General features: G+C 56.8%; 1 protein-coding gene across 1 annotated transcript in view; it reads right to left on the bottom strand.

Annotated features, from left to right (window-relative positions):
• Positions 1-27,537, bottom strand: part of NTN1 (netrin 1) — a gene marked incomplete at its 5' end in the record, with an annotated part of 107,297 nt that extends 79,760 nt beyond the window's left edge. Inside the window, one exon of the mRNA XM_082492396.1 lies at positions 26,514-27,537. Coding sequence (XP_082348522.1) covers positions 26,514-27,537 — 1,024 coding nt within the window. The remainder of the gene's footprint in view (positions 1-26,513) is intronic.
• Between the last annotated feature and the right edge of the window lie 353 nt (positions 27,538-27,890).

Here is a 27,890-nt window from a genome sequence, read left to right as displayed (position 1 = left end):
GTGGACAATGCCCAATTTTCTCCTAACAGCACAAATACAATGAGAGAGTCAAGCTAGCCTCAAATGTCAACAAAGCATTTAAACCTACTCCTTTTTCCCCACAGTTTCCCCTTGAGGCCACAAAATCCTCTATCATCCACTGCATCCAAGAATGAACAGCTCCACAGCTTGCCCACAGTGCTGGAGGAATGATCTCCTTCTGTTTGACTTGGATCAAGTTCCTACTGCCTTCATTCATCCCCTCCTGCACAAAGTTCCACGCGTTCCCACGGAGCGTCCTGCCCCATCAGCATCCACCCATCTCCACTCCAAGTGGTAGCAGGGGATGTGTCTCAAAGACTCAGAAGTGACCTCCTCGGCTCCCCGGCCATGCAGACTCCCCCTGCCCCATTCACTGCACAGGTCAGGCTTTGCCAAGTAGGTTCAGGGGCTGTGAAACCCTCCCACCCACAGCCAGGTTCAAACTGAAGGGGCTGAAGGGGCAGGACAAGCGGCTGTTCCTGAGCCTCCACCACAGCTGCTGGAGAAGCACCACCACCTGCATTGGCCAGGCTGGAGAAGCATCATCACCTGCCTTGGTTGGCTGAAGGAACATCACCACCTGTGTTGGCTTGGGCTGGAGAAGCATCACCACCCACATTGGCCAGGCTGGAGGAGCGTCACCACCCGCCTTGGTCAGGCTGGAAGAGCATTGCCACCCACCTCAGCTTGCCTGGAAGAGCATCTCTGTCCTTCCTGGCTGGGCAGGAGGAGCACCACCACCCGCCCTGTCTGGACTGGAGAAGCATTGCCGCCCTCCTTGGCTGGCCCCAGAGCACCTTGGCAGGCTCTGAATGAAGGTCCTTGCCGGCCTCACTGAGCCAGAAGGTCAGTGGTGTTGACAAGGCGCCACGGCGGTACAGAGAGTAAAAGCTACAACTGAAGCTGAAGGGAACTGAACTCTGACTAAGGCTTCCTTGGAAAATAAAACCACTCTGTCGAATCTCTCAGCTGGCTTGGAAACTTCCGTGGGCCACCTGGAGAGCTGTGCCCTTTGCGGTTTGTGCAGCAGGCGCTGCTCGGACGCGTCACTCTGTTTATCCTTGGCATGGTGGGAGCAGCGCAGGTAACCCAGCGCTGGCATTTTCCCTTCGGGACTCTGCCCTGCTCCCGCTGTGCTCAATGAGGATGCTTCAATTAACTCCAAAGAGACCACCATCAGCTCTCCCGTCAGCTTCATCCAGCACCGAGCAAGCACTTAGGAGCCCATAAATAAATAACGGCATTTTCACACTGCTTTGCATCCAAGCTGGTAGGATTTTTAACTCATTACCAACCGCTGCGCCGTGCCCTTCACTTGCCCGGCATATTTGCATGGGTATTGAGCGCTCAATGGCAAACAGCTAAACTGATGCTCCCACAACTTTACACGCTGAGACGCCACTTCTGCGTGCGGGAAGCCGCGGGTGACCCCCGCGACGAGACCGCACAGAGGGGACCCCAGCTTTGTCCTTTCAGAGTTGAGCCCCCGTTTGCGGGGAAGCTTCAGCCCTGCCCAGGGCACGAGGTTACAGGGCACCTATAGAAAAATTCACTCTGAGGGAGCTTCAGTGACCGGTTTGGCCCCTATTGAAGGTGTTCAGGGCGCACAGCCCCAGGCAGCTCTTGGATCCAAGGCTGGCCAGGTGAAGAACTGGTGTAGGGAGGGGATGGGAAGGCCAAGATATAGGGGTAAGCCTCTATCTATAGGAATATATACATGTCTATAAGGAGCTGTGGAGTCCTGCTGGGACAAGGCCATGCAAAGAGATATAGAGCGGTAAAGAAAAGGGCTGAGAAAACACCCCGTGAAAGGAGCAGTGCTGGGAACAGGAGAGCCTCAAAACAAAGGGAGGGAGGGAGGGAGGTAAAGAATGGGAGTCACTCCTGGCCTCTGCCCATCGTCTGCAGCACAGATAGAGCTGACAGACGCATGGACAGACACTGCCCTGAGAGGTGCCTCCAGCTGGGCTGGGGTTCCTTTCCCTCGGAAGGATGTGACCCCGGGGCTCACTTGTCCAGGCAGGGGTGGGAAACGCCACAGCCACGTCACCCTGGTACGGACTGGCACTCAACGATGCTGGTGAGATAGCCTCCTCCTGCCCTTGCCACCACTGCTTTCCTCTGACTCCAGCAGAACCATTCACCATTTCTCACAGCCAAATTCTGCCAACCAAACCAACCTCGCCAAATACAAACCAAGAATGAATACAGTTAGAAACAGATACCCAAGCAGGGGTTGGAGGAAGCAAAGACCCCCAGAAGTCACTAGGAGCCATCAAACATCATTGGCAGCTTCCTGACCCCACCGCGCTGGGGTACGTCAGTGTCCATGCTTTGGCTGTTGATAATTTAGGGGGTGCTTTCTGCGGGAACCCCACACACCCTGTGCTTTGTACAGGTATTCAGCATGCAGAATTTTTCCTGTTCCAAAGATATTTGTTTCTTGCGTAGCTGTTTCGGGGTGAACGTTTGAGCTCAAGCGCTGTCTCTGGTGGTAGCACCAAGATACTGCTCTTCTGGCAGAAATTTCTGAACCAGCTACCGAAATACAAAATTGGAGAGCGTGCCACACTGGCCTAACGCTGCTAAGTCATGTCCTTTCTCTCTCCTGAGGCCTTTTGCACAGATTCACAGACTGATGAACCCCACAGCGGACTCTAGGGATAAATGAAAAGGCAGAAAGAGTCCCCCACCACAACATCTACATCAGCCCCACTAGGTCTAACGGAACCACAGCAAAAGTGTCAGTCAGAAACCATCCCCTGCCTCAGTTTAAAGAATTAGGATGAAGGAGAATCAGCCCAACACTAGTAGCACTTCCGTCGTACTTGCAAAGACTTCCCTGGTCACCGCTTCATATGGGAAAGAGCAGGATTTGCCGCACTTCTTTGAAGAGGTACATCAAAAGGCATTGCCAAAGAACACAATTTGGGGGCATTACAGTCACAATACAACATTGCATCATTCATCAATTACGTGTCAAAGCCCAGCTGAAACACAGCTTTCAGTACGAGCCTGTGATGAAGTGACAATCTCGCCCACATCTATGAAAAAGGTCTGCACCACATTTATCTCAGCAAGAACTGGGAGCCTCTGGTAATTTTGCTTAATCTTTTATATGAGGTTCTGAATTTACAAGAGATTCATTCTGGGTATCTGGCCAGAAAGGGAAACCCTGGCAATCACTTGGGTCCTTATGTTCTGCAGGGTTGCGACAATCTCTGCAGCTTCTCCTTGGACTGGTAATTTCGATGCCCAACAGGGTGTTGAATTTGGAGTTGTCTAAGAGGTTTCAGTTCTCCGTCTAGCATTACACCCTCCTGCAGTGTTGGGAACTGCTGTGAATTGTATTGTGTTTTGAAGGAGGGCAGTTCTTGACTCTTGTGTGCTTCAGTTCTCCAGCTGCTTTCTCATGGCTTACGGTGCATGACTTCTATGGGCTTGTGGCACCAAACCCAGGACCTTCTGAGGCCTGGTCCTGCTTGGTCATTGCAATCCTCAACCTGCCCAAATGCAGCCTTGAAAGGAGAGACCCAGAGCAGAGCGGGGAGAGGGGCAGGGTGGCCTCTCGCGGTGCACTCCCTGTCCCTGCTCTCCCAGCGTTTCTCCTCTAACAGGGCGCCTGCACTTGAGGTTCTGCACTTCATCTTGTTCATAAAACTGATGCTAGGCAGAATACTTGGCTCAGCTCGAGCGTGACCCGCAGCTATAAATCTGCACTGCTCCCCCTACTTACGCCCCCACGGAGCTGCTGTCACTGCCCATTTTGGGCTGAAAAACCAAACATGACATTTCCCAGGTGCAGATGTGTTTGTCTCCCCTCCCTTCCCGACTTCCTTGGCTTCTCTCTCTTTTTGAAGAGAAAGAGATTTAGCAGGCTCTCCTCCTGGATGGAAACATTGAGGCAATGGTTGGACTGGGCCAGAGGGACTGCTCTGACACCCGGGGGAGACGGCTGCCTGTGGCACTCCAACCACCCCATCAACCGTCCAGGCTGAGGAACGGGGCTGGAGGTCTTCTCTTACCCCAGGAGGACTCCAGAGGAAATGAGTTTTCCCTATCCCAGCACTGCTGGGGAGGATGGAGAAGGTTTCCTGGTGCTCACTGGCCACAGGAAGAGCTTCGCAGAGCAGAGAAAAGGGTTGTGAGAGGACGATAGCGGGGAGCAGATCAGACGAGGTGGAAAGCTGGTCCTGTGGCAAGACACTAAACTGAGCTCCAGGGCTTCCACCCTTCCTGCGTGCATCCCTTCCAACTACTAACCCAGTCTCTGCTGCACAGCCCTACGGGTGGTCGCTCTTAAGGGAGATAACGTGCTGGGGCCATAGCGTAAAGGTACTCTAGGGGAGCTTATAGCCTTCTGACCTTTTTGAAAGGGTAGAAAAAATGCAGCACAAGTGAGGATCAAGTTTTGGGACTCCAAACAGTTGCAACCACTCGTAAGCCCCTATCCAATACCAGTTAATTCATATCAAGAACTTGAAAATGTCCCAGATGTGCGATCCACAGAAGCAAAAGCCATTAAACCACTATTACTACTAATATGCTACTACAAGAAATTACAAGGATGTCATCTTTGGTTCAGAAACCCCTAAATTACAGAGTACACCAGCCAACTATTGCCACGTGGTTGCCCTGTACTCTAACACCTCCCAGGGGGTCTGACGCTGCTCAGGTTGGAAACAGGATCCTGCACTAACAGGTCCTTTCTTCTGACCAGTATGGCCAGTCTAAGTGACAGTTACAGAGCCTGAGGCTGGGATTCATCCCCACTTATGGCTGGCATTTTAACTGGTGCCCATTTTAGGTGCCTGGCTGCTCTGGCCTTCACTAGGAGGATTTCCAAGAAGGAAATTTGGAGTGCAAGGGGAAATACATTCCCACTTTCCAACCAACATGTCCATGATTCTGCAACCACATCACCATAAGCACAGGTCAAGGATGGCAGCAGCCAATTAAGTGAGTGTTACCTGGAGATGGTCAGCCCTGACGACACACCACTATGAGCTTTCTAGAGAAGAATAAGCTAAGAGCCCCCAACTGTGACATGGGGACTGCAGGTTCTTGGGTGAGGGCAGCAGTACTAAACAGCCGTGTCCTGGAGTAGTGTCCATACAATGTGTTCCGTCTGGCCGTGTGTCCCCCTGACCAACTCACGGGGACAGAAGTGCTCCCAAACCCTGCTCCTGTGACTTTTACAGCTTCTTTTCTGCTCGAGCGCCAGATTTTCTTCTCTCTCAGTGCTATGTGGAGGTGGGTCTTATTTCTGCAGCTGGTGCTAGAAGACTCCTCTTCAGATTGCACAGTGATAAGAGGTGACTGGGGCTCTTTATGACATTGCTTAACAAGCTGATGACATTTTTACGAATGAAGAAAGTCCCAAGCAGATTAGACTTGTTGATTCTTCAGAGATGCCAAGACTCTCCCCTGACTAACAAACCCCGTTCACATTCTTCTCAGTAGATGAAATCTTTGCGGTACGCTTTCTCTTCCTGCCCTCCACCCAAATTGTCCTCTCCTTCTGACCAGCCTGAAGTCAGATGTGGGAATAACCTCGCTTCCCTTTCGGATGGGAAACTTTGGCTTCTCTCACATAGGACGGGAGGTTCCCAAAATGGAGGTGACCATGACAATGTGGATTGGAGCCTCCCAGGCTGGGACGGGAGAGCGAGTCTGGATATCGGCTGATCTTTTATTAAGGTCAGGAGAGGGATGCGGGGTGGGGTGTGCACAAAGGCACTACTGTGTATGGCTTTGCAAGAGCCAATCTTGCCTCCTTAACGGATAAGACAGCTTTGAAAGAGCGAGTTAAGTGTGCCAGGGTATATGAAGACTTTGTGAGGGGCTTTTCTAAAATCCCCCGCAAGAGGCTGTTAAGGAAACCCGGTAACCGGAGGATAAGAGGCAAATTCCCATCTTAAAACCAGCCTCGGGTAGCAGAGACAAAGAGTTTGAACCCTGCAAGGCTCGGCGTGCGGGGAGGTGAACAGCACCCGGGGGGCAGTCATAATTAAAAATAATAACATTGAGCACTTTCAAAGCACTCGGTAAACATGATTAACTAATTAGTCAACTCTTTACTAATTAACCAGTCACAGGACCGGTGTTACTCAATATGTTTAATGATCCGGAGAGCGATTGAATAGCTGGGGGCAACGTCTGCAGAGGACGAGGTAGCCGCGCAGGGGATCGACGGGGAGGCTCACAGCGGGAACGGGGCTTGGACTGGAGGGGACGCTCACCCTGGGCATGGGCTGGGGCTGGACCTTCTGATGGTGCCAAAGACAGAGCTGTCATCTCCTCCTCTTCCCCTGGCAATCCCCTCACCACCTCTCGCCCTCCTCTCGGGGTGGGGGACTCCCTCTGCATCTCCCACAGACGCCTGTGGTTAACGTTTATAGCTATTTATGCACAACAAGAGGCAGATGGAAATTTTCAGATATACCCGAAACCAGTCCAGTCTGAGATCAGGCTGAGCTAAACGTTAACCCCCCCAAAATGCCGTGCACCTCAAGCTTCACGTTAATGCTCCCCAGAACAGTCTCCTCTCTCGTCCCTTCCAGTAAACCAAGAACTGGAGTAACACCAGCGCAGGATCGGGGAAAAGAAGAGAGAGGTAGGACCTTGGAGCCTCTCTGGTTGCCACTGCATTCCTAATTCATCAGCTGCCCCACCCGTGCCTCAGTTTCCCCAGGGCAGGTACTGTATGTGCTGTGCGATGTCACACCAGACGTCATGCTCTGATACTCTAGCATCAATTTGTTTTTTAAGCAAGGCTGCACTTGGAAACTTCCCCCCAAACTGAGTGAAAAACATCTCCCCAAAAGGCACATGGGGCTGGTTTTAACCTTACTGCTCATGATAGGATGAGGGGGAATGGTTTCAAACTGGAAGAAGGTAGATTTAGATGAGATATTAGGAAGAAATTCTTGACTTTGAGGGTGGTGAGCCCCTGGGGCAGGTTGCCCTGAGAAGCTGTGGCTGCCCCATCCCTGGAGGTGTTCAAGGCCGGGTTGGACGGGGCTTGGAGCAACCTGGGCTGGGGGGAGGTGTCCCTGCCCAGGGCAGGGGGGTGGAACTAGATGATCTTTAAGGTCTCTCCCAACCTTTCTATGATTCCATTCTATGATTCTATGATTGCCCAGCACCTTTCTCCTTCTGCGTGAGCCCCTGCCTTCTTCTGCCTCCACACTCTAATCCCAGCAGGTTGTTCTCAAAGATGCTTCTGATGGCACCAGGTTGTCCCTGTTGCCTGTAGCAGGTATCATGCCCACAGGGAACCCGCTCCCGGCTGGCAGCTCCAGCACATCTCAGAGCCCCACAGGGCACCTTCATACCCCAGCCACGATCCTGCCAGTGAATGCCACCTTTTGGGGCTGAGTTTAAGAATTTCCTGGCTGTACTTTGGGTATTTACTGTCCATGACTCTCACAATCCAAGCCACATTTAAATTAAACATCGCATTTCACAGCATCACAGATACATCTAGAACAGGTCTGTACGGCTGTGCCCATAACTGTTCTTAAAACATCTCATCACATGCACATCCTTCTTCCCCAGCACCAGGAGTAGTTTATTCCCTGCGGGAGGGATCTGCCAGGGCCGAGGGAGCAGACGGTGCTGAGCGGGGCTGAGCTGTCTGTCTCCCAGTGCCGTTTTTCTGTGAGTAGCTGGGAAGTGCTGAGCTTTCCGTGGGACCTGCAAACCTGCGGCACCCACGCACTTCACCCAGCGCTGATGGGATCACATGGCCAGACAGCACTTCAGCCACTGCTACAGCCTCTTACAGGACGTCTGCAAGAAAAAACAATCTATGGAGAAGGTCTGAGCTGGGGTCTGTTCACTTGGAGCTCCTATGGAGAAGGTCTGAGCTGGGGGCTGTTCACTTGGAGCTCCTATGGAGAAGGTCTGAGCTGGGGGCTGTTCACTTGGAGCGCCTATGGAGAAGGTCTGAGCTGGGGGCTGTTCACTTGGAGCTCCTATGGAGAAGGTCTGAGCTGGGGGCTGTTCACTTGGAGCCCCATTGGCTGCATGGGGTTTTTCCATCAGATGTCCCCAGTGAGCTGGGGAAGAGCACCCAGTGCTTTGCAGGGAAGACAGAGGACTGGGGCAGGACCTGGCAGCTCTGCTTGACGTGATGGGACTGGGTGCTCTGCTGGTGGTGATGGGAGCATCCCACCCTGCTGGAGTCATCACCGAGAGCCTGAAAAAAGCATCCTCTCCATTTTCTCCTAGCTGGCCCCTGGACCTTGAGAATGAAGGCCCACCACCAGGCAAGCAGCTCCCGGCTGAACTACCAGCTTGCCGTTGTGGTAGCGCAAGTTTCTGACTGCAAAACACTTGATTCTGCAGTTACCAAGAGAGAAAGAAAGAGAATTCTCCCATGCAGAACAGCCTTTCGAGGTCAATAGAGAAAACCCTGTGGCCTGAATACCCAATCTGGGGAGACTTGGGAGCCTGGCAGGGACACTTGGGGTCTGGGTGTCTGCGTTGTCACACTTGTAGCCAGGTTACCATGGCTCATCCGCAGTGCATCCACACCCCGGGGGTCCGCTTCTTGCCTGCATTCAATGGGCTCCGCTCTTCCAGCATTGAGAAGGACAGTTGATTTGCAGAAGAAAAGCAAGTCCTTAGTGGTCCTGTCATGTCATCGCCCCAGGGGGTTCACAAAGGAGGGTGGGTGCAGCCCAAAAAGGCGCTGCCCCGTGGCCCCCAGCACCGGCTGCCGGTGGGCAGGGTGCCCGCTCCCCTCCCCTGGAAGGGGTGCTGCGCCCAGGGCTGGCTGGGCAACCCCCCCTCGCCCCGCTCTGCCAGGCTCCGTCCCCTGCGTGGCCTCTCTGGGTGTCCCGCAAAGGGGACCTGGAGCACGGCGGTGAGTGGTGAGGATGCAGAAATGGCCTTAAATTTTGGGGGTGAGTTAGCATCACCCCGAGCACGGGAGCGCCTGGGTGCCTGGCGCCCGCGCTGAGACCTCGGTGCCTTCAGAGACACGGGGTAAAAGCCACCCAAGCAGCCAGGAGGGACACAGGGACCCTGCTTTTGGGGGTTTTCTTCCCAAACGCTTGAGCTGAGACCCCGAGGAGGGTAGCCATGGGGGTGCTCGGGCCGTGGTGGGGGGGTGCTCAGTCTCCGCAGGACACCCCGGCTGCCCCCGGGGACGGGGTCCCCTGCTCAGCTCTCTTTAGGGGGTCCCCTCCACCAAGCCCTGCAATTGCTGGGGGAGGGGACTTGGGTGCTTCGCCCAGCCCCCCTTTCCCTCCTGCCGGGGGATGAGAACTGAAAGAAAAGGTCCATTTCTTTAGAAAGCCAGGGCTGACTATGGGAAGGGTCCCTGTAGCCATGCAGCTCGCTCGGCCTCCCGCTCCCCTGTTTAGTAATCTCACTTCTGGGCTCGAATTCATTCAGACGTTGTGAAGGATTAGCTGACCTTTCTTTCAGCGCTTGGTAAGCTGGGGATGTTAAAGCTTCCCAAAAATTAAACTCTCAGGAGGCTGTCTCCAAGGCTGGGAGCCTGGAGAGGGGCTCAGAGGCTGCGGCTGCTTCCCCAGCATCCACCCCGCAGCAGGGACGGACCCGGGACTGTCCCTTCATCATCGTGTCGTGTGTCCCACGCCCCTGAAAGCGTTCAGATCCATGCACAGCACCCGGCTGCACGGTCCTGATGCGGGGTGAAACCAGCTGGTTTTCTCTCCTACGAGATAGTTTGGCAGTTTTTCCTGTTTGCCATATACGGGTTTCTGTGCCTGCTTTTCCTGGCTTCTCTCTACCACCGTGAGAGGATGGGATAAGGGAACATGTGAGCCCGTGAGCCAGGGAGCCGAGGTCTGGGGAGGCGGGTGAAAGCTGTCTGAGAACGGACGATGCTGTCACAGCTAAGAGGTGGCACAAGCTAGCAGGGACAAGCTGCTCGTGCCTTTGCGAGGGAGCGTTCACTCTGAAACCTAACAATGACTTGTGGCTTAGTAGCATTTTGCTGCCTTAGGTCTCAAGCCAGGAGTGAGTACAGGGATTTATTTTAAGCTCTCAAGTGCAGACGTGAGCCAGTGACATACAAAGTATTTCCCGCAGGGGTGGAATCAGGCATACGACGAGGCTGTGCTCCCCTGACCAAGTGAATCTCATTCTCCGCACTGCTCGTTGCTGGATGCATGGGAGATGCGGGAAGATTGCCCTCTTTTTCCACATTTTTGCTATTAATTCTCCCTTGACAGTGAATCGCAGAGCTGCGGGACCGTACCTGGGCATGTGCAGAAAGGGCACCGCTAGCAACGTGAGTTTTGTCTCCCTGCAGCCTGGCACAGAGAGCTGGCCCCAGGCATCGTCAAGGGAGGTGACACTGCTGCTTCTCCCAACTGAGGACCCTGAGAAAGCAGCTGAAGCCGCGGGGAAGCTGGCGGCTGGGCGGCCCCTGACCCACCACCCTGCAAAACACTGGGGGCTGCCTTTGGGGGAGCCCTCCTGCTACAAGGAGGGGGTGACAAGGACAACCCTGCACCCCGGCAGCCCAACTCCTGGGGGCAGCACCTTCCCTCTTTGGTTTCAGTGTCTCCCGTTCAGGTTTGTCACAGAATGAATCACAGTATGGTGGGGGTCGGAAGGGCCCTCTGGAGCTCCCCCAGTGCCACCCCCCGCCAGAGCAGAGGCACCTCCAGCAGTGGCACAGGACACGTCCAGGCGGGTTTGGAATGGCTCCAGAGGGGGAGACTCCCCCCCTCTCTGGGCAGCTGTGCCAGTGCTCTGCCGCCCGCACAGGAGAGAGGTCCCTCCTCAGGTTGAGATGGAACTTCCTATGGTCAAGTTTGTGCCCGTTCCCTCTTGTCCTGTCACTGGGCACCACTGGAAAAAGCCTGTTCCCATCCCCCCGGCACCCTCCCTTGGAGTATTTATAAGCATTGATGAGATCCCCCCTCAGCTGGTGCCTCTGGCAGAGCAGGAGGGAATTCGCCAGCGGGAGCACAGCCCGCCTGCAGCCAAGCCCGACCTTCTGCCCAAACCCAGACGGGGAGAACAAACCACACGGAGGGAGAGCGGCGCTTCATGCAAAGACCACGGAAACCAGCGGTGAAACTAGAAATTATTTCTCCTCCTCCCGCTTGCCCTCTCTCTCCGTCTCGTTTGAACCGAAGCCGTTTGCACGCAGAGAGAAGCAACCGCATCCAAACGCGGCCGCGGCAGCAGCACCGGAGCCACGCAGAAGCCTGACTTAAGCAAACCCGTTGCTGTTCTCCTCTTCTTTCCATCCGCTTAAACTCAGTTATTTTACAGAAGCTGCGGAGGGGAGGGTGGGGGGGGAGGTGAGGGGATGCCTTTGTTATCCATTTAAATTGCTTGTTTAAATGGGCAGCCAGCTTTTAACGAACGGGGCTAATTTTATAGGCACCATAACCCGATGCGAGAAGTTTCTTTTACGACTCTCCACTCCCCCTGTCTCAGGCAGGAGCGAGGGCTGCGGCCGAAGCCCCCGGGGAGGCTGCACGGATCTGCCGGTTCACTGGCGGAAAAAGGCATTGGTAATTCACCAAAAAATAAAACTGTCTTACGAGATATAAATTAGATTATTGCTCTGGGGAGATGAGCTGCTCTGCTCGCCCGGGGGGCTGCCGCCGTCGGATAGCATCTGTTGCAATTACAGGTTCTTCCAGCCCGCTCGGCACAAACGACCTCCCAAATATTTCAGCAGCAGCTGGAGCCCGCACAAACACTCGATGTTCTCTCTACGGCTGAACAGCAAGTGCTTGGTCTGCGCGAAATTGCGAGCTGGTGGCCCCATCTCCTCCGAGGGCTCTGGTGGTGGTGGTGGCGGGGAGTGGGGGGCGGGGGGGTCCAGAGTCCCCTGGCTGAAGGTGACAAGGTCCAGGTTGTCCCCTTGCAGCGGGCGCTGGAGGCTGAGCTCCACTCTCTTGGTGGGTCTGTAGAGTGCAAAGTGCACCCTTGGCACCAGATCAGCAATATTAATTGCCCGTGAGAGGAAGCATATAATCAGCCTTCAATGCTGTATAATTACGCAGAAATTACCCGAAGAAATTAATTCCAAAAGGTGAACATATGGGCCGCGACGCTGAAGCCGAAGCTGGATTTCGCCTCTGGTTACTGCCAGTCATAACTGAGGGCAGAATCTAGGCCAAAAGTGTGTTTTCTGCTTCCTGATTTATTGTACCAAAATGGAGCTGGTAATGAAAACCGTGCTCCACTTAATACCCAGCCGACTTCCAACAAAAATGCCAGCAGGAACTCTTTCTTCTCCTTCTTGCCTTACGGCTGCCCGTCAGCAGAGGATCTACGAGCTTGGCTCTCCTGCGGCGGCCGGGGGGAGAGGCACCACCACGCCACCAAACCCCAACCCTGGCGGGCACCGGGCTCGAAGGACGGGCACCCCGCCGTGTCCCCCGGCCGGCCCGGACCCTCCTCTGCCTCTCCCCTGGCTCCCCCCGGCCTCTCGCGCTCCCCCCGACCTGAGCAGGGCTCAGCCTGTATTGCAGATTATTTCCGCCAGCAAGTCAAAATCGCAGATTATTTCAGCAAGCAAATAAAAAAAAGGCTCTGTGATGAGGTATTTCGGCACACCGGTCTCCAAAATACCTGCCACGGGCTGGCTCCGTCTTGCCGAACCCACCCCGCTTTGCTGCAGCATTGACCCATCCAACCCAACCCATGTGGGTGCGGAGCACCCAGAGCTGATGGAGCCATACGGGGTGAGAGCTTTGCTCCTTCCTGGCCCAAATTTCTGCTTCCTAGCCTTAAAAATGCCTTTTTTTTTTTTTTTTTTCCTGGGTGCACAAAACTGCAGAACACATCCCCTCTCCTCGCTGAGAGCAGCAGATAGAGAAAGCTGTGAAGAACCCAACGACGGCGAAGGGACCCTACAGCCCTTCCGACCCCCCACTTGCAAACACGGGGCGACCTGTGGGAAACCGTCGGGAGATGGCCGAGTGCCACGGCTGAGCCCCTGCGCCGCGAACGGGAATTCATTTGCATGCCAAAGTTGTAGTCGGGCGCATTACAACACGGTGCAAGCATATAAATGTATTTGAATCCACAATATCGCCCAGGCACCGCCCGGCAGCGCGCTCCCCGTGGAGAAAATCCCTCGGGGGGAGGGGGGGGGTTGGTGGAAAGGAGGTCCCGAAGAAAAAGACGCCCAAATGAAACCTCGGGTCCCCAGGGCAGCAAAACGACGGAGAGCTGAAACGCACCAAATTCAGGCACACGGCGTATCTGCGGCGGAGTTTTCCCAGCCAAAAACGTGCGTGCCAGCGACAACAGGAAACTCGCGGGCGGTGTGACAAGTGTTGTGGCCTCTCCTTAGCTCTCTTACTGCCTCAATGGGTCCCGGGTGACTCCGCAATCAAGGTCCCATTCAAGCCAGGAAGAGTCGAATCCCGGGGATATGTGTTAGGCCAGCACTTTCCACTTCTCTTTCAGTTCATGGACACCTATAAATTTTCCAGGGACAGCGGTACAGTACATGCCTCCGCTGCAGCCACTTCCACAGACTCCTTAAAAGTAGTCCAGGGCCCTGAGAAATTCATTACATCAAGCAATTAACAGCGATGCCTGTGAGTTCACGGACCTTCTCGCCGCCAAGGACCAGAATAGAAACTGTATCACCCCTAGTCAAGGCAAGCGAGTCAAATTATTGGCGATAAATACATTTATTCCAAATGTTGAGCCTTTTTACATCCCTTTATTTAACGCAGCTGCTCTAAAGGGGGGGTTGGAATAAAGGGAAAATGAAGTCTGTGAGTCTTCATGCCTCCCCGGTTCTCCCAGAGCCGGCTGAATTCTTGTTGCTATTATTAGCGTTGCGATTGTTGTTGTTATTATTATTGTTATGATTATATGCATTTCATTCTCTTTTGGGTAATGAATAATTTATGACTCTGTCTCGATCCCCTTTCAATGGATTCACTATCCAGGGAGACTTGCTGAATAATTTGGATCATTCGTTTTCAAGTGCATGGGCTGCCGACAAATTGTTCGCTTTTCATTACTGGGGACATTCATTGGTCACCCAAATCAGGGGATTTCTTTGGTCGCCCCAAGCACGTGATGGGCCGTCTGGGGTTTTGTCGGGAATTTTTTTTTTTTTTTTTTTTTTTTTTTTCTGATTGGGTGAAACTTTGTGAAGTGGAGACTAACAAATAGCTCTTTTTGGGGGGGGGGGTTGGAGTTCTGGAGAAATCGGTTTGCCAAATTTTTGTGAACATTTGGTGGTTTCGCAGAGGCTTGCGAGAAGTAAACGTTGCGGAGCATATTAAACGCTATTTAAGGTTTTAAAGGTGTCGCTGGTTTTGCCGTTTGATTTGATCAAAGCTTTTATACGGCTGATTATTAAGCTTTTGCTTACTCGGTTCTAACTGGACAAATATTGCGGTATTCGACCCGGTCGCTTCTTTGCCTAAATTCCTGGGAGCAAGTGAATTTTTAAGAGGCTTGCATTTGGGGATCGTTTTCCCTTAAAATTAAATGAGTGCCTGGTATTAACCGGAGTTTCAGGAGCCCGCAGTGCCCTGATCCTCCACGCATGGTCCATCCCACGACCGCAGCATCCCCCCAGCCCCGGGCAGGCTCTGAGCTCGACAGAGCCGCATCCCCGGGCACGCACACGACGCAGCGAGGATGAGCGCCCCTCCTCGCTCTGCTGCCGGACCGTGGGATGGAGATGGTTGACACATCACCGCTGGTACCCGCAGTTTGTCTGGGACCTCCCGACTTGGGCGAATCTCAGCAGATTCGCTGCCAGTTCCATGAAAAACATTAGGACGTGCCGCACTCAGCTGCAGAATGAAGCGGTTGGTCCACAGACCCTCTTGATCCTCCTTCTGCTAGCCCAGATGATGCGCTGTGCCCAAAAATGCCACGGGCTAAATCCAGGTTCACCTGGGAATTAATAGGGCCGTGCATCGCCGCTCTGCCTCAGACCTTCCCGGCACGGCGTGCTGTGATTGCAACCCCGTAGACGCAGAGCGTCCAACTCCCCGCACCCCGACGGCCGCAGAGGACAACCTCCCGGTCCCCAGAGCCCCCCAGAGCCAGAGGGGCTCATCCCCTCCCTGCCCCGCACCGCCTGCTGCCTGCACCGCCTGCTTAGCCCCGATTTACGAGCAGCGTGTGAAGGACAGACACTGGGCCGCTGGGCTGAACAATGCGGGAATATTAGCCGAGTTACAAAAACAAACAAACCAAACCCCGCCGGGAGCCCGTTTCATTTATCTTCTTTTGTCCAGTTTTGCTTCAGCGTGAAAGTCGCCCTTTCAAGTCCAGCAGTTGCGTTCCAGCCCTGGCGGGTAGCTGATCCAAAGCGTTACACTGAGAGCTTCCCAATGGCGTGTTTGCACAGTTCAATTCATTTCTAAATATTCAGCGGAGTTTCCCTCCCTCCTACCCTCCCAGGACTTTTTGCCCAAGAGCCGAGGGTGTAAAGTACAGGGCCGGGGATACTGGTGCACAGAGCCTTTGTGTGCAAACACAAGCTGCTGTTTGTATTTGCCTTCACACTGTCAGAGCTCAATTGTGCGCGATTGCAATACTGGCTACCAGTCTGCTTTCAATATCCGCTCGGCCATCCCTCCTGCCAGAGAGACGCTCCCCCTCCCCGGCCGCTTTGAAGCGAAGTGATTTAATTTCATGAGACTTTCGGTAATCACGTTACAATCTCCCAACATTAACCAGAACTGACTCCCTATTGCAAAAGGGCGGGCGGACAACCGAGTAAACAGCCTGGCTCGGGAGAAGCCCGCGACGCCGGAGGAAGGCGAAACGCACGACGGCTGCCTGCCTGGTTCTGCGCCGCTTATCAGATGAGGCTGGAAAACAACAGCCTCTTGCCAGCGCCGGGAGGGAGCAGCCGGCTTTGGCCATCCCGAGGATGCTCTTACGGGCTGCTCCGCTCACCTCCTGCACCACCGTGGCTGATTTTTTAAATCGGACCTTTTTTCTCCAATCCGTAGCTCTACCCATCATTCCCCTTCCGCCTTCCCTGTTCCGTTCGCAGTGTCCTGATACCTCTGTGACATCCCCCAGGACTGGATTTGCTTCTGGGACAGGCTCCTTCCAGTTACGCATTACTGCATGCCGCGGTGACCAGCGGTGCAGGGCCTCCCTGCCCAGGGAGTGGGGTCCAGGAAAGGTCCAGTATGAAGAAGAAGAGGCTGAGAAGAGGGAGATTCCGGTCTCGCCTGCCTACGCTGTCTCTCCCTCACCCCTCTTCACCTCCCTGCACACATGGCTCAGCTCTCCCCACAGCATCTCCTGACCAACCAGCTCATGTTCATACACTGGACCCCGAAGGAATGTACTTCTCGGGGTGTGAGGGCAAACTGAGGTGCTGCCCCAGGCTGCCGGGCACTGGCTAATCCCCAGTGGGTGTAAAAAAAAAAAATAGCCCTTTTTCCAATCAGATGCATAGTCCTTGCTCTCTCCATCCGCTACGGTCTGACTGCCAAAGACCGGACCCTAAATATCCAGATTGCTGACAATAAGGGACATGAATTCACCCCACGGAGCTGCCGTGGAAATAGTCATACTCGGTCAAAAAGCAGCACAGATGACAATGGTCCACGTGGCGCCACGGAGCAGAGCCTGGGTGATGGATGGCTCTGAAATACCGCAGGGAAGATGACACGGACTCCTCGTCCATCTTTCCATCCGAATATCTGAGCTTGGAGTACACAGCCCATGTAAAGACGGCGATCGGGGACAGAACAGCTGGGCTTTGCCTCGCGCAAGCTGGGAGCTCGCGGACCCCGCACGGATATGGCACGCAGCCCGGAGAGCGAGCGGTGCGAAGCGGGGACTGCCGAGCCGGCAGCTCTCCTCCTGTGTTCCTTCTCTAATTCCCGCCTGGGACGGAGCGGGGAAAAAAATCCCCTCGTGCCCTGAGGAGAAATTGGGGAGCACTCTTCCTGCTCCATCACGCACCATCATCGAATCCGCGTCCACTTCTTGGCCGTCAGAGAGCGTTTCCCACCCCGGCAGTCCCCTGCAGCGGGTCTAAAAGAATAAATTTACTGTAAAACAAACCCGTGGAGCCTGGCTGCTCTCAGCCTGCATCGGTGCCCGGGCTGCTCCTGCCTCTCCCGTTGGTTTTGCCCTTTTCCAGGTGAATTTGAGGGTGCTGGGTGGAGGCTCCTGGCTCTCCTCCCTCCTCTCCCCAACCAGGGGAGGTGCAGCAACTTTGACCCTCAAGTAGGGGAAAAAGTTTATCTCCAAGACACCCCCGCGGCTGCTCGCCCCCACCTGCACCGGCTTTCCCCCAATCTTTTTCTCGCTGCTCGGTTTTGGCAGAAGATGGCAAAGGTCTCCTGGGTTCATCCTTTACCATTACCGGCTCCTCCATCCCCATGGGAGCGTCGCAGGAGCGGGGCTGGGGGCTGCGGCTCCCCGCGCCGGGCTCAGCACAAGAGGGGATCTCTGTCCAGGTGGTGCCACAACCTGGGTGACAACGGCCAGTGAGCAAAGCCAGAGGTGCCTTCCAGCCCATAACCTTCCTTGAAATAATTTAGGAAGACCCTGCGCTTCCAGGAGAGCGCGAAATCGAGGTTTTTCCCTTCCCCAGCCTCCAACCCTCGATTGAGGAGGGAGACACAGACACGAATTTCAACACCCCCCCCCCCCATCATTCACAGGACACTTTGAAAACGTTTGAAAGGGAAACTCCTGCCCGTGCCCTCCCTGCTCTCCCAGCTTGGGGGGAGGGGAGCACGAAACTGGGCTCTTACCCTGCCTATTCCTTTCTGGGCTTGCTGCGCTCCCCGACAATGCGGCCGTCGCTTTGCACGGGAAACGCGTGTTGTGAGCAGCAGCAGTTTTGTGCCGAGTTCGCGCTGTCAACGCCGCAGTCCCTCCAGCGCCAGCTGAGACCTCGGGGCGCCCAGCACCATCCCCGCTGAGCCCCAGGACGAAGTAGTCTCCCTGGCCGCATGGCTCCACAGGTGTTGAAACTCCAGTCTCCACTAAAACCAGTGCTGCTCAAAATAAACCCGTAAATCAAGCTCCCAGCTGAGCTGCCTGCCTCCTCCATCCCCGACCCACTGCCGACATGGGCGCCCATGCTTGCCCGGGTCAGAACCTGCTTCTTTAGTATCTACCAAAAAAAAAAAAAAAAAAAAAAAGGCAAGATTTTTTTCCTCCCCACCAGTTAATCCCCCACTTTCTGCTGAGCCTAATGCAAACTCCCGGCTGGGACACGGCTGAGCCCCTTCGTGCCGCTGATCCCCGCTGCAAACACGGGCTGCTCCCGCCTGGGAGGGCGCGAGAGCCGCCGAACCCTCCGCTCCGCTCCCCCCAACAGCCTCCGCACCGGCTCAGAGCAGGAAAAGCCCCCCTGTCTCCTTATCAGTCCCCAGAGTATCCTAATCCCCCTATAAATGAAAGCTATTACACAGACATCTTTTTAAAAGCCTGTCCGTCGCTTCAGCCAGGCAGCCCCGTCCCAGCCATCAGGAGATTCGTTGGAGCGTGGTTAGTGGGGGTGAGATGTTGCCACCGGACAGAGACGGGTTTGCACCGGGTGATGATCTGGCCCGTTTCTGGACAAGCTGTGCTTTGATTCCCGCTGAGGCGCGGAGTCGTCTCCCCCCAGTATCGCCCGGCGGCAGAGCCAGGCTGAGCCCCGCGCCCGTGCCGGGCTCCCCGGCTCTGCCACGCTGCCGTGCCAGGGATCTGGCAGGGATGCTCGGGGAAAGGAGCAAAGGAGATGTCCCCAAAGGGCAGCCATCGCTCCGGAGACACCCTGGGAACAAAGACGTGACTGCTGGGCTCTGCCACTGCCGAACCTTTTCCCCGGGTGTAAGCTCTCTGTGCGGGCTGGTCCCGGCAGCGAAACCTCTCCCTCTCCTGCTGCCGCCTGAGAAATCGGGGGGACCCGTTTGGTGCAGTGGTGAACGTGCCGCAAATAAATGGTCTGGGTGGGGTTGAGTCTGGGGGCTGTGTAGCTCCCCCCCCGCCTTCCCCCCGGCGTGTTGGGGGCTCAGCCCTGCCGCAGCGAGCGCTGGGGTGTCCTGCGGCGCCGGCGGCTGTGTCAGCGCTTTCTAAGAAAGGTTGGATGTGGTATTTGGTGGGTGCTGGGGTTGGTTTGGGTTTATTTCTGCCGTTTGACAGCAACAGGGCGTGAAACGACGTGCAGCCTCTGCAGTGCTATGAAGGTGACCGGCTGGTTCCAGTCGTCCTGCTCCAAGATCTCCACGTCCCCCCAGGCAAAACTGGCTGGGGAAGAAACACATCACAGCACCCCAAAATCCTCCGAAAGTTGCCCGGGAAAACTCTGCTTGCGCAGCCCCATCCCGGCACGCAACAGCCCGTAATAAGTGCAAAAGCCTCCCAAAACCCTCTGCCAAAAAGCGGGGCATCCCGAAAGGGAGGTGGGGAGAGAGACAGGGTCAATGAAGGCAGCAGCCCTCGCTGGCCGGAAGGTCCTTCCCCCGTCCCTGAGGATGAAGGGGACATACATTAGGAATGTAAAGACAGGCTCGTGCGTCCCAGCTGCTCCCACGTCGCGGGCCAGGTAGGAAAAGCAGGAGCCGGGGGGGATGTTTTTACAAGCAGGATCCCTACAGGGCGCTTGATCCCCATTCAAGCGCCTTCGCCTGCTTCTCGCTCCATCCTCGGAGAGGCAGCACGTCCCCCCAGGCGGTCACGGGGAGTTTGCCGAAGCGAGGACAGCGTAAGCTGAATAAGGATGACATGCTTTGGCCCAGAAAGAGGAGGGCAGAGATTAGCCGTGGACAAGCTCAAGGGAAGGCAAGTGTCCAACCCAGAGTGCCAAGCCTGGTTTTGTTTTAGCCTTAACTGCGCTTTTTTGTTTGTTTGTTTGTTGGTATAAAAACCTTTCTGTTGGAAATCAGTTTAACTTTAAGCTTCCTGAGAATAAAAGCCTGTGAGAAAGCTCTGCCCATGCAAGGCCCACTTGGGAGGCTACAATGGGAGTCTCAGCCGCTTACGGGCCCATATTTCTATGGCTACAGCACCCATCTGCTCAACAATACAGCGTTACCCACAGCTCGTGCGATTCCCCATGCTGAACAACCCGCCGGGAGCTGAACCGGGGCTGGGGTGCAAAGGACCCGCAGTTCCGTGGGCATCACACGGTGCCACGAGAGGTCCAGCCCACACGGGGTCTGTTCCCGTTGCTGGCTGGTGCCACGTCGCTGGTGAAGCTGCCCCAGTTGCGGTGTTTCCTGAGATGCGAGGATGCTACGATACTGCTTCACACCTTTCTCACCCCGAGTCCAAAGCATTTTGCACAGCCCCCATTTACTCTCTATAAATGGGGAAACTGAGGCACGGGGGGACAAGACAAGTCTGGATCTCAGAAATGATGATTATTCCTAATCTCCTCAGAAGGCCATGCGCAGTATCAGCATGCAGCAGCTCCGAAACCCTCCCGTCGGTCTTTCCTGGCTGGCTCAACCGAGGGACATAGTTGTGCTGTGCTGCCCAGCCCCAGGCAACAGCATCCATCTCAGGCGGGCGGAGGGTGTTACACCCTGGGGATCCCGCGTGGGCACCCTGGGGATGCCGTATGGGCACCCTGGGGATCCCACATGGGCACCTTGGGGATCCCACATGGGCACCTTGGATATCCCGCGCAGATCCTCTTTGGTCGGATAAGAAATGTCGCTGCTTTACAAGGTGAGAAAGGATGCTTGCAACCTTCCCCATCCCTCTGGAAGGGATAAGCAAGGTAAACATCAGGGACACTCAGACCCCCCTTCTCCTCACAGAGGGATTTACAAAGAGACTGAAGTCTTCTGGCTGACTCCCATCCCACCGTGGTGCCGGGAACCGAAGGGGAAGAGGGTGCAACGGACGTGCCCCTGCCCGACCAGGTCTCTGCCGGCTCTTCTGGTCCTACCCCTCACTCCGCTTCCCACTCTGCTGCCGACAGAGCCCTCTCTTCCTCTGTTTCTGAGACAGACCATTTGCAAAGCCCTGGATCACCACAGAAGAGGAGAAGACAACAGAAAGGACATCTCCCAGCATTCCAGGCCTTCCTGGTCCGATGGACCTCAGCCACCATGAACCATCGTCACCCATCGGTGGCCCCAGGACTTGCCCCGACTCCCCGCTCTGCTGCGTGCTCCCGGCATGCCTCGAGCCCGCAGACAGGCACGAGGGGCTGCTCGCCCAGCCGAGCAACGGCTGCGGGCACGCTCCTGTGGACCCGAAGCCACCAGTCACCACCAGCTTGACTCCTTGTCCCATTGGGAGGCCAAGGGGAATGGGGAAGGAACCATCTCATAGGGCCACCCAACCCCCCGCTGTGCCAGCCCTGCGGCAAACAGTTACAGACGGGATGAGAACCGTGGAGGGTTGTTTGTTTTTTTTTCAAGTGGAGGCGATAAATGCAGGCTAAAGAAAAGGCATCACCTAAATTCAATAAGGGACACGAGGAACTCCCTGAGAGGAAATCCTACAGTCCTCACATCCCTCTGCAGGACCAGAGCGAGAAGAACTCGCTGCTGCGGAAAGGTTTGAGCTCCCCGGTGGTGATGAAGATGGAGGAGAGTGCACCGGCACTTTTAGTAAGCTCTGCCCTGCAAATACCTCCCCGGACCACCGCTGAGATGATAAAGCCCCAGGTTTGTCTGGAAGGAAGTTTTTCATCGGGAATGTTTGGCAGGCTGTTGTTCTCCAGCAGTTCCCGGTCCCGTCTGTGTCTGAAATGAAGTTTCCTTTTAGCCGGAGGAGAGATTCGCTCGCAAATTGCTCTGACATGAGACACATCCCAGCCTGGGAACCCTACGGCAGCGCACGCCGCAGAGCAGAGCCTGTCTAACACCGGGCTCCGCGCGCGGCTTGTGCCAAATCCCGTATCTGAAAACACAAGATGTTTCCTTTCTCTTGCTGCAATCGCACTTGTTATTGTTAAACACTCTCTCTCGGCATCGCATAGGGCCAAAATCCGAGAGGCGCACAGCACCTGCAGACACCGCTGACGTCAGACACACGTGCAGGTGCCGGGTGCATCTCCCGGCTCCGCGGGGGAAAAGGGGTTGCGCAGCCCCAGAGACGGCACTGGGAACCGAGCCTGGAGGTCGTTCTCAAAGCGCCTGTCCGCGGGCTGCAGCCTGGGTTTGTCTAACAGCGCTTTCCCCGGCCAAGGAGAATGCAAAAGTATTTTATGCAAACTGAAGGGAATATTCAAAAGCAGTGCTTGTCCGTGGTCATTTCCAGCACTCAAAGTAACGCCGCCGTTCATAAGAAATTGTGGAATGGTGTCGATCGCGCTTTACTGATGTCGCTAAATCCGGTCAAAGCCCCTGCCTGCATTTTCATGCATCCACAGAAGCTCACCAGCAGTTGAGCTCTGACAACATTTTACTTCAGGCCTTTCCCAGCTGCAATCTCCTCTGGCGGGAGAGCTGGAAGCGTCATCAGGACAAACTGGTTTGGAGACACAGAGCTTGGGCTGGACCAACGCTGAGCAAATGGAGCCAGCCTGACGGTGCTGGAGAGAGGGAGGATGGAGAACAGACCTCCAAGCTTGTCTCCAAGCTGTGTCCTCCCTGGAGCACGTTAGCTGCCAGGCGCCTGGCCAAAACTGGACTGTAAGGCCAAGCTCTACATGGATGAGTTATTTGCCAGGTAAAGTTGATGGGAACCTGGATCTAGGAAAAGCTCTGCTGGCCGGCTTCCTTCAGCAGGAGCAGGTCCATGGAGAACATCTCCTTGGGCCAGGCCCTGTCCTCTCCATGTGCGGTGCCCAGGTTCTTGCAGGCAGCAAGGAGTGATAAAGAAAAATTAGATCTGGCTGGTGAAAAACGTTCCCGTGGGAAATTTTGACTTTTTGTCAGAAACTCCAGCGTGTTTCTTTCTCAGCCCCAAATAAGCATGAATGGGAACAAAGGTTCGGTTTTGGCAGGGGGAATGGGCTTACCAAAGCAAACACCAAAATTTTTAAGCAAAGCAGACACATTCTATAATTTTTCTCCCTGGCTGAAAAAAAAAAAAAAAAAAAAACCAAACATTTTCCAGAAAAAAAAAAAAAAGCAGATTCGGTGAAAAAAATTGTAATCCGTTCTCACACCACTGCCTGGGGCAAATTCAGCTAATTGGGCTAATTCACATATGCCCTCACCACTGCTGCTCAGGAGGGTCTGGTTTCCCTCTCAAGCGGTTGAAGATCCCTCCAGTGCGGAGCCGGCAACATCGCCACCAACTCACCGCTCGTCCCCTGCCTCTGCCTGGCCGAGGCTGCGTCCGGAACCCTCGGGTCACCGCCAACCCTGACTTTCTCTCTGGATTTAGGAGAGAAACCAGGGTGGGCGGATGGTCATGAGCAAGTGGGTGGGAGCTGAATAGGGTTATTGTGATCTTTATCTAGGGGGATTATTCCAGGCAGTGTGGGCTTGGCAGGGCAAGGCAGTTGTTTGGCCGTGGTTGGTTTTGCAGACTGATAGGTACGGCCCCAGGGAACGTGGAGCAGAAACGGGATCAGGAAAATTATTTTAGGGTAGCTTCATCCTTGCAAAACATTCACTTCCCAGCAAAGTCGGCGGAAAAGGAAAAAAATGTGTGATTTTCGTTTGCAGAAGTCTGACGCGGCTAGGGCTGAAAGGCAAAGCCTGGCACTAAAGTCACACATTTTACTGGAAACTGGGAACTTGTTTCCTTTTTATTGGAGGTAAATTGGAAGGGAGAAGGATGGTAAGTGCACGGGGCCAGCATAATAACTGAACAGAAGCATTTTCAGGAGCACTTCAGGACCCTGCAGAATAGACCAAGGGTCCAACAGCACCCCGAGATCGCACCAAATTTTACAGCATCGCCGATAGCGGTAATTCTCTTATTGCACGCAGGGAACTCCCGTGAGACGGGACTGAGGCCTGGGGGGAGCTGAGCTCCTCCTGCTCCCCTGGACCTACTGCTGAAGAGGAGGCGAACACAATCAAAGACGTGGAGCCCCATCCCCGAGCGCTGCCGAGCGGAAGGGCCCCACCGGGACAGATGAAAAGCAGATTAAAAAAAAAAAAAAAGAGATAAACCCCGTCTCGGCGCTGTTGGCACATCCGAGCGGCACCCACCACCTTTCCCTCCGGGAACCGACATTTCCCCGCCGCTTCCTTCCAACCACCCCCCGCCTTTTCCCCCGGGGGCAGCGCCCGCTCCGCCCCGACGTGAGCCGCAGCCCGGCGGGGAGCGGAGGCTCCGGGCGCGGGGCAGAGTATCGCCCGCTGCCGGGACCCCCGTACCTTCCCCGGCGCCATCATTCCCTGTGCCGCGGTGCAACCGGGCTGCAGGACCCCCCTTCCCCTCCCCCCCCCCCCCTCCAGATAGCCCAGGCTTGGCCGGACCTCGGTGGGGTGAAGGCGCCGGCGAAGAAATCGCGCTGTCTGCAAAGGACACATCTGATTGTGATTTGAGGGGGGGGGGGGGAAGGAACAACGAAAAAAAAAAAATAAAAATAACCCCTCCCCGGCCGCTCGGCGAGGTTGGTTTGGTTTTTCGTGTTTTTTTTTTTTTTATTTATTTTTCCTATCGTCGGAGCTGCAAATATTTTAGAAGACGGGGCCGTGTTTTCCGGGTAAACAAGGCAGCGGCGGGGATGCGCTCCGCGGGGCCGGGGGGGGGTCCCGGCGCGGAAAGACGAGCCCACCCCGGGGCGCATCCCGGTCCCCGGGGCTGAGTCACCCCCTGCCACCGGCACCCGGCTCATCCCAGGGGCTGGCACCGGGTCCCTAAAGCGCGGCGAGGAGGGGACCGGCGGCGCACGGTGGGGAGCAGGGGGTGAGAGGTCGGGGGGACCCGTCGCCGGGATGTGCGGGGACTCAAGAACACCCCAAACCCTTCACCCTCGGCCACCCCAGGCAGAGGCGAGGGACGCCCCGTCTCCCCTCGGGGACAGCCCGGAGGCTGGGGCTCGCTTACAGCGCGGGTTTCTCGCCCGAGGAGAAGCGAACCGGCTGCTCCCCGGTTCTCATTTGGCTTTGGGGCTCGCTCAAGTCCTCGCCGCCCCCCACCCCGGAGCCGCCCGCACCCCCTGAGGATGCAGCGACGGGAGCCGCAGGCTATGCCGAGCTGCCCTCCCCAGCGCCCGGTCGCCTTCTCCCTCCGCGGGGGACCGGCGCCCATCCCCGTCCCGTCCGGGCACGGAGCCTCTCGGGCGAGCTGGAGGCTTTGCGGTGGGGCTCTGAGCCAGTGCCCCGCGGAAGGGAGCAGGGCTGCCGGCGAGCTCCGGCATCCCCGGACCGGACCCCGTTCCGTGCGCTGCAGGACCCCCGGCCCGGAGCTGCCCGGCCCGGGAAACCCTTCCCAAGCCAGCCGGGGCTCCTCCTCGCTTCTCCGGGCACCAACGGTGTTTTCTCGGTCTCCTGAGTGTCCCTTCTCCCCTCTCCTGAGCTCCATGGTGTCCCCTGCCCCGCGGTTCCGAGTTGTCCCGCTGTGCCCTGCTCTGCGCTCCAGAGTCCCCCGGTGCGCCCCGTCCTTGTCCCTCCGTGTCCCCTGTCTTGCTCTCCCCGGTGCCTCCCGTGTCCCCCGCCCCACTCCTCCGGGGTTCCCGGTATCCCCTGCCCCAAATTCCTGTGCCTCGCTGTAGCCTGCCCGGTGGTCCCCAGCTCCCTGTGTCCCCTGCTCTGCACTTCGGGGTCCCTCGGTGTTGTCACCAGCGCGCTCCCGGATGCCTCAGTGTCCCCTGCCTTGTGCTGCCGGGCGCTTCGGTGTCCCCATCCCCTGCGCTTCCAAGTGCCTTCACATCCCCTGCTCCGCGCTTTTAGGTCCCTCGGTGTCCCCTCCTTTGCCCTTCGCTCCCGGGTACCTCAGTGTCCCCGCTCTGTCCTGCTCTTCATCTCCCTGCGTGTGCTTGTCCTGCTCCCCGTGTCCCTGGATGTCCCCGCGCTGCTCGCCGTGTCCCTGAATGTCCCCCTGCCTTTCTTTCCCTGTCCCTGAAGGCGTCTTGCCGGGTCCTTGACGTCCCCCTGCCTTTCTCTCCTTGACCCCTGCCTGGTCCTGGATGTCCCCTTGCCTTTCTCTCCCTGTCCTTGAAGGTCCCTTGCCGAGTCCTTGACGTCCCTGTGCCTTTCTCTCCCCATCCTCTGCCGGGTCCTGGATGTCCCGGTGACTTTCGTTCCCCGTCCCTGAAGGTCCCTTGCCGGGTCCTGGGTGTCCCCCTGCCTTTCTCTCCCCGTCCCCTGCCGGGTCCTGCATGTCCCCCTGCCTTTCTCTCCCCGCCCCTGAAGGTCCCTCGCCGGGTCCTGGATGTCCCCATGCCATTCGTTCCCCGTCCCTGATGGTCCCTTGCCGGGTCCTGGGTGTCCCCCTGCCTTTCTTTCCCCGTCCCCTGCCGGGTCCTGCATGTCCCCCCGCCTTTCTCTCCTCGTCCCTGAAGGTCCCTCGCCGGGTCCTTGATGCCCCCCTGCCTTTCTTTCCCCGTCCCCCGCCGGGTCCTTCGCATTGCCCTCCTTCCCCCCGCCGTTCCGGGGACCTCAGCGCCCTCTCCCCGTCCTTCCCCCCGCCTTTGCCGGCGTGGCTGTGCTCCGCGGTGTGGGACTCACCCACGCACTCGTTGGCCTCCCGGGCCGTCGCTCTCTGCCAGGGCCGGTCGTAGTGGAAGGGTTTGCAGCGGTCGCACTCGGGGCCGGCCGTGTTGTGCTTGCAGTCGCACACCAAGCTGTCGTCGCGATCCCGCACGCAGCGCGACGCGTGGCCGTTACACTTGCACCTCCCGCCGACCTGCAAATCGGAGACGGCGTAGAAGTAGGAATCGCGGGCCAGCTCGGAGTCATCCTCGCTCTCGTCGCCGAAGGTGTGGAGGCGGCTGAAGGTCACCCTGATGTCGGTGGCCGTCACCCAGTCCTGCAGCACGGGCGAGTTGTCGAAGTCGTGGGCGGTGGGGCGGCCGTCCAGGGTGCTGAAGGCGATGAGGCCGCCGGAGAGGGGCCGCACGTCGGTGTGCGAGTCGGTGCACACCGCCTCCTGCTCGTTCTGCTTGGTGATGGCGGCGCGGCTGGGCTTGTTGTACATCTTGCGGCACTGCGTGGAGTAGAACTGGAAGGGCACCCAGGTCTTGCCGTAGTCCATGGATTTGTGGATGGCCATGGATTCCGGGCGAGGCGAGCAGAACTGCAGGCTGACGTAGGTCACCTCGAACTTCTTGCCCAGGGAGAGGGTGAGGGTGACGTTGTGGGGGTACTGGACGTAGCTGTCGGACTGCCAGCAGGTCAGGTTGTGCGGGTTGTTGAGGTCGGTGAGGAAGGAGGGCGGGTGGGCGCGCTTGGGGTCGGAGGCGTTGCAGAGGTGGCAGGAGCGGATCTGCTCCTCGCCCTTCTCCGTCACCACGCAGTACCTCGACGGCGGCTTCCCGCAGGTGCTCGACACCTTCACCTCCTTCCCGAAGGCCGAGTTGACGAAGTCGGGGATGCAGCGGCGGGGCAGCCCGTGCTCGTCGTAGCAGGGGTCGGGCTGAGCCGTCTGCACGGCGAACATGCTCACGCCGTGGTAGCCACCGCGCAGGGGTTGCGCCAGCCACGCCGCCGCCAGCAGCAGGGCCAGCGGCGCCTCCGCGCCCCTCCGCGGCATCCTGCGCAACCTCGGCGCGGGCGTGGGGAGCGGGAGGGAAGGGGGAGCCGCCGCTCTAACGCCCGGCTCCCGCGGGGCGACTTGGCCGACGGAGGCGGTGGCGGCCACTCAGGGAGCCCGGAGCATCGCCCGCCCCGCGGCCAGCCCCGCGGAGAAAGGGGAGACGGCGGCGGCGGCGGCACCACAAAAAGTGGGGCTGGCGGCGGGGCTGGGTCCCGCCTGCCTCCCGCCCCGGCTCTCGCACGGAGAATGACTGGCGGTCCCAGCCCCCGCCGCGTTTGAGGTCATGCTAAAGGAGTGACATCGCGCTCAAGGAACAGAACAACGACATCCACTGGCGGCTCAGCCAGAGA

The sequence above is a fragment of the Vanellus vanellus genome (genome assembly GCF_965231255.1).
Source record: "Vanellus vanellus genome assembly, chromosome: 17".
In the NCBI taxonomy this organism is placed as follows: domain Eukaryota; kingdom Metazoa; phylum Chordata; class Aves; order Charadriiformes; family Charadriidae; genus Vanellus; species Vanellus vanellus.
This window is presented reverse-complemented; position numbering and strand designations above follow the sequence as displayed.